Source organism: Phalaenopsis equestris, unplaced genomic scaffold (assembly GCF_001263595.1).
Source record: "Phalaenopsis equestris unplaced genomic scaffold, ASM126359v1 Scaffold000094, whole genome shotgun sequence".
Lineage (NCBI taxonomy): Eukaryota > Viridiplantae > Streptophyta > Magnoliopsida > Asparagales > Orchidaceae > Phalaenopsis > Phalaenopsis equestris.
In genome coordinates this window covers 711,822-721,859 of record NW_018164536.1, presented here as the reverse complement: position 1 = coordinate 721,859, position 10,038 = coordinate 711,822, and the positions used below count along the sequence as shown (strand labels likewise).

General features: G+C 33.9%; 1 protein-coding gene across 1 annotated transcript in view; it reads left to right on the top strand.

Moving 5' to 3' along the window:
- LOC110020369 (protein cornichon homolog 4-like) overlaps positions 1–8,903 on the top strand; it is a 25,698-nt gene extending 16,795 nt beyond the window's left edge. The window contains exons 2-4 of the mRNA XM_020718447.1: positions 552–733; positions 8,395–8,517; positions 8,602–8,903. Of these exons, the coding sequence (XP_020574106.1) occupies positions 552–733; positions 8,395–8,517; positions 8,602–8,632 (336 nt within the window). The 3' untranslated portion in view covers positions 8,633–8,903. The remainder of the gene's footprint in view (positions 1–551; positions 734–8,394; positions 8,518–8,601) is intronic.
- Positions 8,904–10,038: the final 1,135 nt, after the last annotated feature.

Sequence of the window (10,038 nt, the reverse complement as noted above, 5' to 3'; positions counted from 1 at the left end):
CAGGAATGCAGTTCCCCAAACAGAATTATGGTGGCGGTTTGAAAGACAAAGCAAACAGAAAACTGTCCAAAATAAACTTTTAGTCTCAACGTTTAAAAAAATGCTAAACTAGTCCTTGGTCTGTTTTAATGAAAGTTAACGTAGTCTTCATTAGGGATCATTTCAACCCATATTAAAATAGTCTAACGGCTAAATTGACACTTCTGGACTAAAATAATTATTTTGCGAAGAGTCAGGGACCATTTTGACACTTTTCTCTCTCAGGAAATGTTGCTTATGTGGTTTTTAAGAAAAAAAAAGTTTGATCCAGCATAGTTAACTGGAATGCTTAATATGTAACCAAATACTAACTTGGATGAAGTTTATAAATTAATTTGAATGCTATATTTTTATTTATTTATTTTTTGTGTGAAAGAGATTCAGTTATATTTGATCATTTTGGCAGTTCAATTTTGGAACGAACTTGTTATGAATCTCTTTTTTTTTTCCTCCATGAATTGTAGTTATCGTTTAGTTTTGTTATGCTTTTGCTTTACACAATTATTTTGCAGCTGGTGTCCTTGGCGGATCTAGAGTTTGACTACATTAACCCGTATGATTTATCATCACGGATAAATGCAGTGATTTTACCTGAATTTGTACTTCAAGGAACCTTATGTTTGCTATACCTTTTTTCGGGTCAATGGATGCTGTTTCTTTTTTCTGCTCCAATGCTAATCTACAATGTGAGACTGTAAGTTTGCAGTTTCTCCCTTATTGCATGCCTTATTTTGATTTCCATGTTCAACATTTATTTACGAATGCATTTTTTATATTCTACATTTTGAGTTTTTTTATTTATTCAGTTTGTCTGCAATTAGCTTTTGTGAGGATTTGAATCTTTGTTATTGCTTCTTTTTCTGTATATGCTTTTGAATTCATCATGTTATTCCTTTATTTCTCTCTGGAAAGACCTTGATGGTGGCAATAGAACTTGGTCTGTCTCTGGTGCTTGAATCAATGTCCTATGCATATTGGTGGTGTCAAAAGTAGCTCAGCAATTGATTTACTTCTATTTGGTTTGTTAAATTTTTGAACCCAACTATTAATGTTCGTTCTAAAGAAGTTCAAACGAAACCGTGATATTCTTTAAAAAAAAATCTATTTATTCTTTTTCATTCAGTTGTTTTTTTAATTTTAAGATTCAACCCAAAAAATTGTGTTTTATAGAATATAAAGGGCATGTGTACAACCTAAATATTCTCATACACAAAAAACATTTTGATGAACTATAAATAATCAAAATGCAAACTCTTCTTAAACTTATAATTTCAAATTAATGTTCTTTTTAAGACTGTTAATTCTCATCAACATTTGACAGTTAGAAGAGATGGAAACACAAGGGTGAGAAGTGAGGAGTAATGAGACCGAGAACTGAGTGTGAATATAATTTAATAGTTTGCATAATAAAAATTTTGCCCCTTGAATTTGAAATTTACAAGTAATTAAGTAAAGAAGAATAAATTGAGTTATGAAAATAATGTGTACATTTTCATCTCTGAAAGAATGATGTTTGGTTTGATATTTCTTTGATTTTTTCGTCAAGATATTAAACTAAACTGAATCATTTATTCCTGTTCAATTTCTTATACAAATCATTGGATTTCTTTGGCTTTTAAATTTTCTTGTTTGATTTGGTTTAGTTTAGACAGTTTTTTATGATTTAAAATTTTTCTTCATCCTCTTCTCGATGATAATTCAAAATTTACCGTCAAGTTTAGGTGACGCAATTTTTAGAAAAGGAAGCGTATCTATATCCATACCAATGGAGGGAGGACGTTTGTCATGCCAAACCAAAGAATAACGACAAAAGGGTGGTTTTATAAACCCAATCACACCAAAGATCGACGACTCTTTTATTTTGCACCCATCTTTGTGCATGACGGATTTATCAAGAGACGGAAAACTGAAATTTTACTTGAATTTATTTATGAGGAATTTATTAGATTGAAATTTTATTACGGCCTGACCCAATGCTTAGAATTAACTAAGGCGGGTACAACTGTTAGACGGTATTAACATCTAACTATCAAATTTTTTTAATGTTTTCGATACATATAAAAGAGCCGCTAATAATCTACAGGTACAATAAGGAAATTTAAATCATTCAACAATAACAAAAAATTTGCAGGTAAAATCTTAGTTCTCACAATAATAAATTTCTACCCAAAAGAAATAATATAAAAAAAAATTACAAACATATCGTATTAGCGTCTATCAGCTGCAATCCTTCTCTTGTAAACCAAGTCTCTCCTATGAGACATATCAAATGAAAGTTTTTCTTTTTCTAAAAGAAAATATTAATTGCAACCATAAGTATAACTTAGTAAGTGATTGCAATCTAATATGCATTAAATTACAATGCTTATGCTATGTATGAATGTCTAAAAGAAAATACAATTCATTTCTCTATAAACCTTGAACTTTCACTTTAATTTTATCTCTTCCCGTTTTACTTGAACTATTTATTAATTTAACCTCTTTTATAGTCATCATGAGAGTATCATCATACCCGAAGGTATTCTAAAAAAATTATCCTAAAATACCCTCAAAATTTTACCTGAAGACATCCACAAATTGTACCCTAAGGTACACCCTAGCCATTTTGTTTTAACGTACACGATTACACTGCATCCCCTGCCAATACCATCTGGGAGTAATCTTGCATGAATTAAACCTTTAAATTTCATTTCATATGATTTAAAATCATTTAAAATGTTGTTTTATATTTTCATTATTTTTCTCCCATTTGTGATGTCATTTAAGACTATCAAAATTTAAGACATGAATGAAATACTTGTTTTTAACCATTTAATAAAACATTTGTTCATTTAATAAAGTATTAATTTAATGCATAAAAGAAAATTATCACTCACTTTAACTCGTAAAAGACTCTTGAATTAGCTTAAGCCTTCACTTTATTGTACTTCTCTTAGCACTTCAACCTCTCTATCGTACTTTATTCCAGCCGTTTGATAACTTAATATTACTAAAGTTAATTCATAAATATTGTTGAATTGAAATTATCAACACTATTAATTAACTAATTTGTATAATCTTTACCTTATCTCTCTTGAATCTTTTGCTTCATCTCTTACTCAATTCCCAAGAATTTATCAGCCTTTAATTCTTGGCTAAAAGTTCTCGAAAAAGGCACTATTTTAATTTGACATTTTACTAATATTGTATAAATAACACACATACAACAATTCATTAATTAGTTTAATAAAATTTAATATGCCTTGAGGTCTTTTAGTTGTCCGCAACTCTCCCTTTTCTTGCACAAGCAATTCTTATCGCCCTCCTATCCTTAAATTTGCTAGTTACAGTTCCGATCCTAATACAATTAAACATTTTGTTAACATTAATTAAATAATTTCACACTCTCATATATACATATATATTTAATTCATGTGATTAATTAAAATAACTTTGTAAAACTCACCTTGACATCGGTTGACAATCCTACCCACCTCACGCACGCGAGCTCTCTTTTTTTCACCTCCCTTTGATCTAGGCTAAACTCAACAGAGCAGCGCACAACTTCGAATCCCCTCCTTCCTCTTATTCCTAAAGTGAGCCATAGATCGTGTCTCCTCATTTCTTCTTCTATGCACGGGTCGACAAACTTATCGTGCGTAAAGTTCACTTCCGGGACTTCTTTCTCTTACCTCTAGCACGACGCTAAATTCTGGTAATTGGAGCACGTGAGAATCACCTCCTTCGGGTAGGACTGGACAAGACTATGACGTTGCACGTGCATAGCTTTGAAGCTGCTCGACTATCTTCCTTTCTCTGTATCTTCTTCTTCCTACGACTTCTTTACTCGACTGGGGCATGATAGAGGCGTTGTGCATTCTCTTCCTCTTCTTTCTTCTTCCTTAAATCGATTAGGGCATGCATGAGATCTCTCTTCTGATCTTCTTTTCTCCCCTCGCTCCTTTGATGATTTGAATGAAGAGATGACCGAACGATAGCTATATGTTTCATTTGAGGGGATGTGTTTCTCTAATCGCTCGCACATTTTTATTTTTTTATTATTATATTTATTTGTTATTACAATCTCCCCTCCTTATAAAATTTTGTCCTCAATATTTGAAAATAAACATGAAAGTGAACATAATTCGAGTGAAAAGACGTGAATATCTTTCTTGCATCTCAGAAAACTTCTCCCAAGTACCATCTTTCTCCTATCAATGCTTCCATAAATATTCACAGAATGGATCTCTCTATTTTGCAACTTTTTCATATCATAATTCAAATCTGTTCTGGCTTTTCAACATAAGTCAAATCAGGTTGAATATCAACTGAGTCTGCTATCACGCCACTAGCTTCATCTATATTATACTTTCTCACTGAAGAAATGTGGAACTTATTATACACTCCCTACATATGAGCTGGTAAAGACAATCAGTAAGTCATCTTCCTCTCTCCACAATCTCAAATGGACCGACAAATCTGAGACTCAATTTTCATGTCTTCCCAAATCGTTGCACACCTTTCAATGGACCGATCTTGATAAAAATAAACTCTCCAACTTTAAACTCAACAGGTCTATGCTTGGCATCATAGTATTTTCTTTGTCTATCTTGGCATTGCCTTCAATCTATCTCTGATTAGTCTGATCTTCTCAATAACATCATCAACTGAATAAGCTCCAATAATCTTCCTGTCACCTGGGTGTCTTGCACTTCAAGGCTTCATATGGAGCCATCCTAATGCGAGCCTAATAACTATTATTGTAAGCAAACTCTGCTAAAAATATATGTGATTCTCAACCTTTATCAAAGTCAAGAACACATAACCTTAGTAGATCGTCCAAGTTTTGAATAGTCTTCTCTGACTGACCATCTATTTGAGGGTGAAATATTGTACTGAAAGTCAGTTGAGTGCTCAAAGCTTCTTGAACTTTTTTCCACAATATTGAAGCAAGTGTTTCATCTTTGTCAGAGACAATAGACTTTGACACCCCATGCAACCTCACAACTTGTTCCACATATAATTTGGTCGGCTTCTCAATTGGACCTGTTTATCTAATAGGCAGAAAATGGGCATATTTAGTTACTCTATCAATAATTACCCAAATAGCACATGACCCTCTCAACAAATGAATAACAAAATCCATCGCGATCTCCTCACATTTTAACTTTGGAATTGGTGAAGGTTGCAATTGACCTCCGTGACGTTGTTGCTCTGCCTTCACCAGCTGACATGAAGGACACTTAGCCATAAATTATGCCACATTTCTCTTTAATCATGACCACCAAAATGTTTCTTTAAGATTCTGTTACATAGTGTATAGTACGTGGGTGAATAATATATCCAAATAAATGTGTTTCCTCTAGAATTTCTTTCCTCAAGTCATCAATATCTGGAACATAAATCCTTCCATTGTATCTCAACAAATCTTTCTAATCTAGCACATACTTCTCCAAACTGTCTGCCTGAACTTGCTCCAGAACTTTCTGAATACTGCTATCTCTTGCCAAGGATTCTCCAATTCTGCTATTCAAAGTTGATTGCACCGTCAAACAATATAATCGAGCCATATTATCATCATCATAATCAACTATAGTCAACTTCAACTTCTTCAGATCTTTAATGAACCACTCCTGTTGCATAAATAAATAGTTCAAATTATCTTAAGTTTTTCTACTCAACGCATCAACCACCACATTTCTCTTCTAAGGATGATCTTGAATATCAAAATCATAATTTTTAATTAATTTCAGCCATCTCCTCTACCTTAGGTTCAATTCTTTCTGAGTGAAAATATACTTCAAACTGTAGTGATTAGTAAAAACTTCACATCTAACTCCATACAGATAATACCTCCATACCTTGAGTGAAAATGTAATTGCAGCAAACTCCAAGTTATGCATAAGATAGTTCTTTTTACGATTCTTCAATTGATGTGATGCATATGCAATGACTCTACAATGCTGCATAAGCGCACAACTTAACCCCTTCAGAGATGCATCACTGAAATTCAAAACCCATCAGAACCACCGAAATGAATGGCTAATACTGAAGCTGACATTAAGCAACTTTTCAGCTTCTGAAAAGCCTTCTCACAACGGTCTAACCATTCGAATTTCATTGCCTTTTGAGTCAATCTTGACAACGACATAACAATCTGTGAAAACCCTTCAACAAATCTCCTGTAATAATCAACCATACTTAGAAAAATACTGATCTCAGTGACAGAAGCAGTTCTTAATCAATTTTCAATCGTCTTGACTTTATTCTGATCCACCCCGTCTCCACTAATAATGTGCCCAAGAAAAGCCACACTTTTAAGTCAAAATTCACATTTAGAAAATCTGACATAAAGGGTATTCTCCTTCAAAACATGTAACACGTCATTTACATGATTTGTATGACTGACTTCATCCGTCAAATACACTAGAATATCATCTATAAAGACAATCATAAAAGTATCTAGAAACCGCTTGAAGACCCTATTCATCAGGTCCATGAAACCTGTTGTAGCACTTGTGAGTCCAAATGACATCATGAATTTATAGTGCCCATATATCGTCCCGAAAGTGGTCTTCTATATGTCTTCTTTTCTAATCCTCGGCTGGTGATAGCTTGACCTCAAATCAATCTTTGAAAATGCAGAGACCCCTTCCAATTGATCAAACAAATCATCAATCATCGGTAGTGGACATTTATTTTTAACTGTGAGTTTATGTAACTCCTTGTAATCAATATATGTTCTGAAACTGTCATCCTTCTTCTTCACAAATAACATTGGAGCTCCAAGGTGATGTTCTCCGTATCTTCCTTCCTTCCTTCCTTCGAGGCTGCTCGACAACCTTCTGTCCTCTGCATCTTCTTCTTATTCTTCCTAATACTTCTTCACTGGACTTGGGCACGACAGAGGCGTCGTATGTTCTTTTCCTCTTCTTTCTTCTTCTTACAATCGATCAGGGCACGCACGAGATCTCTCTCTTGATCTTTCTATTCTCCCCTTGCTCGTTTGATGGTTCGAATGAAAAGACGATCGAACGACAACAATATGTTTCATCTGAGGGGATGTGTCTCTTTTATTGCCGGCAGCTTTTTATTTATTCATTATTATATTTATTATTATTATTATTATTATTAAATTTTTTGTTATTTCAAATTTAGTTACAAGGTGTGGGTTGTTGCCTTGTTGGAGTTAGGGCGTGCTAGATAGGGAGAACAACAAATAACATCTAGGGGAGTGTGGTCCATTGGTGAATCAATTAGGCTGTGGGAGGTAATGTCACCACAGTTAGTCATACTATTCGAGTGTGAGTTGTTGGGGTTTGAGGTTAGTTCTATGTGTGGAAAAAAAAAAGGATGCGATGGTTTTGGGACGTGGAGGACATGCACGGGTTGCTAGGGCTTATGCATAAGCGAGTAGTGGAGGCAGATGTCGAAATTGCTAATGTGAAACTACACAAATTTTCATTTGGCACTTTGCCATACACAAGATTGATGCTAACCGCTTTTGAGTTTTAAGTTTAGGAAATATACAAATCCATTTAATGTATTGAATTAGCCTTCTTAGCAAGGTATACAAAACCAATATTTATTGTAATTCTATAGTTTGTCTGGCCATTGAGACACATATATCAATTTCTATTTTTCTTGGGCCCCGATAAAACTGGTACAACACAGATTTTGGCTTAGGTGTATTAGGTACTTGGCTAAAAGTTCATACATAATGCTCTGTACAATTTCATGCTTCTTAGTTTCATCCAATAATTTGTAGATATTAGGTGAGATGTCATTGGGAGAAGGCTGACGTCACTTTTTAGCAAGTAGTATATTGATGTCACTATTCTTGACGTCGATATTAAACTCGAGATAATGAACTCATATTTGGTTATAGGGAGCTGCAATTTATTGGTGAGTGTAAGGACTGGTTTTAATTATGTCTTTCTCAGTGAATCTGGGGTTGTAGTGACAACTGGTGGAGGACGAACTCATATTTAGTTAACTGTGAGGTTGTTGGTTTAAAGGGAGCTGCAGTTTATCACCAGAAGGCTTAGGCGGAGCATTGCTGGTTGAAGAATATCAGAATTCCTCGGGGAGTTGCTCTCTAATTTATATGCTAGATTAACTGCTTCAGAAAGCTGCCATATAATCTGACACCAGTATAATGCGTGCTTTTTCATTTCAAATTAAAGGACAAAACTGCCGCGTCAAGAGCGAGAGAAAGAATGATAGATAGAGAGTGAGAGATTATTTGCATGCTATTTTTCCAGGTGAATAATATAAAGATTAATGTGGTACCATTTCAGAAAACCTCTTTAATCTTGATATTTACATGCTAGACTAGCCTGCATTTCAAGTCACAGGTTATGTTGTTAATTTCAGATATCAGCAGAAGAAACACCTATTGGATGTAACTGAGATCTTTAACCAGCTCAATGTCGAAAAGAAGCGTCGCCTTGTCAAACTCATCTATCTTGTTATTCTTCTGTTTCTATCTTTATTTTGGTAAGTAGTTGATTGATATCTCATTGGGCTAAAACCTCCTAAATTGAGCTAGTAACCTAAACGCTCCCTTTTGCTTCTATGCAGGATGGTATTGACATTGTTAGACGATGACTAGTTTCAAATTCGCCACAATCGGTTACACAGTGGGCACGCAAATTGGTTTATGGAGATGGTTTCTACTTGCTAAGGTTAGAAGTTTTGCACCATAATTCCAAGTCATCACCAAAGGGTAGAAAGTTGTTGTGTTCCTTATGCCTTGTGATTGGATGCATGGATCAATGTGGAAATGGTTTAAGAAGAAGAGCTGTATTCCTGCCATGTATTTTCACACTCTTTTAGGGGCTGTTGGGGATCATTGTTTTCTATTTATTATTTTTATTTTTGTTTTGTTTATATTTAAATTTGAATTAAAAAATATTTGACTATGATTGTTATTTTTAGTAGCACTTGGAACTGTTTATAGGTGTTTTTTAAAACAAGGTGTTTTTTAAAAAAATAAAAAATATATAAAAATTATACAAACCAAACATAATTTCTAAAATAAAAGCAAAAGCAAAAGCAAAGGCAGAAACGGAAAATAAAAGTGATACCAAACAGGCCTTAGTTTGAGGGAGAGCTAAGTGTTAAGTTTTTATCTCGTTTAGCATTATGTAGACTGGTAAATTAAATCAATCGTAAAAAAACAAATGCCGAGAAGGTGATGCCAAATTTAATCCCGAAAGTAACGAGTCTTCTCGCAGTTATCTGACATAAGTATGCAGGTAAAATTCATCCTCCATAACAAAGTTACAGAGGTAACAAATATTAAAAGATTGAACATCATGTTTATTCAGCAAATTTTTACAAGCTTGTTTGTGATCAAGAAGCAGTCAAAGGAATACATAAAATTCAAATGAAAGCCAAAGAAGAGAATCTCACACTCTTATCGGTACTAAAAATATACAATTTGTGCCATCCTTAGAAAGATATACAGGAATAAATAAGAAGTCACTGTGCAGAACAACCAGAGTTGCTGTATCCAGCTTGTCACATGTTAGAAATTGATACAAGAGCTGACTTGAGATCATTGATAAGGCATAATTAAGTTTAGGGGCATTTAAATACATAGCACACGATAAGATTTATGTATCTCATACTAAAGCCTTCATATTTACACACAGCACTCGAGTTTTTAATATCACATCAAAAACAACACTATTATCATTTTTTAAAAGTGAAATATATCTTTTTATGCTTTAGTTTAAAGTACCAAAGTACTATGTATGCAAATATGAAATTTTATATGTGAGATATGTAAATTCATAAAAATTGTGTGCTGCGTATGTAAATTTCCCTATCCTTCATCCTTTCTTCCATCCATCTTTGTGTCATCTTAGCAATGAACTCATCCGCCCTCGTTTGAAGATCTGCTGGGTCAATGTTATGATCATCTTCATGATCATAATCCCCGTCGTCATCATAGCCATCCGCATCACCATCATCGCTATCATAGCCATCCGCATCACCATCATCATTCATTCT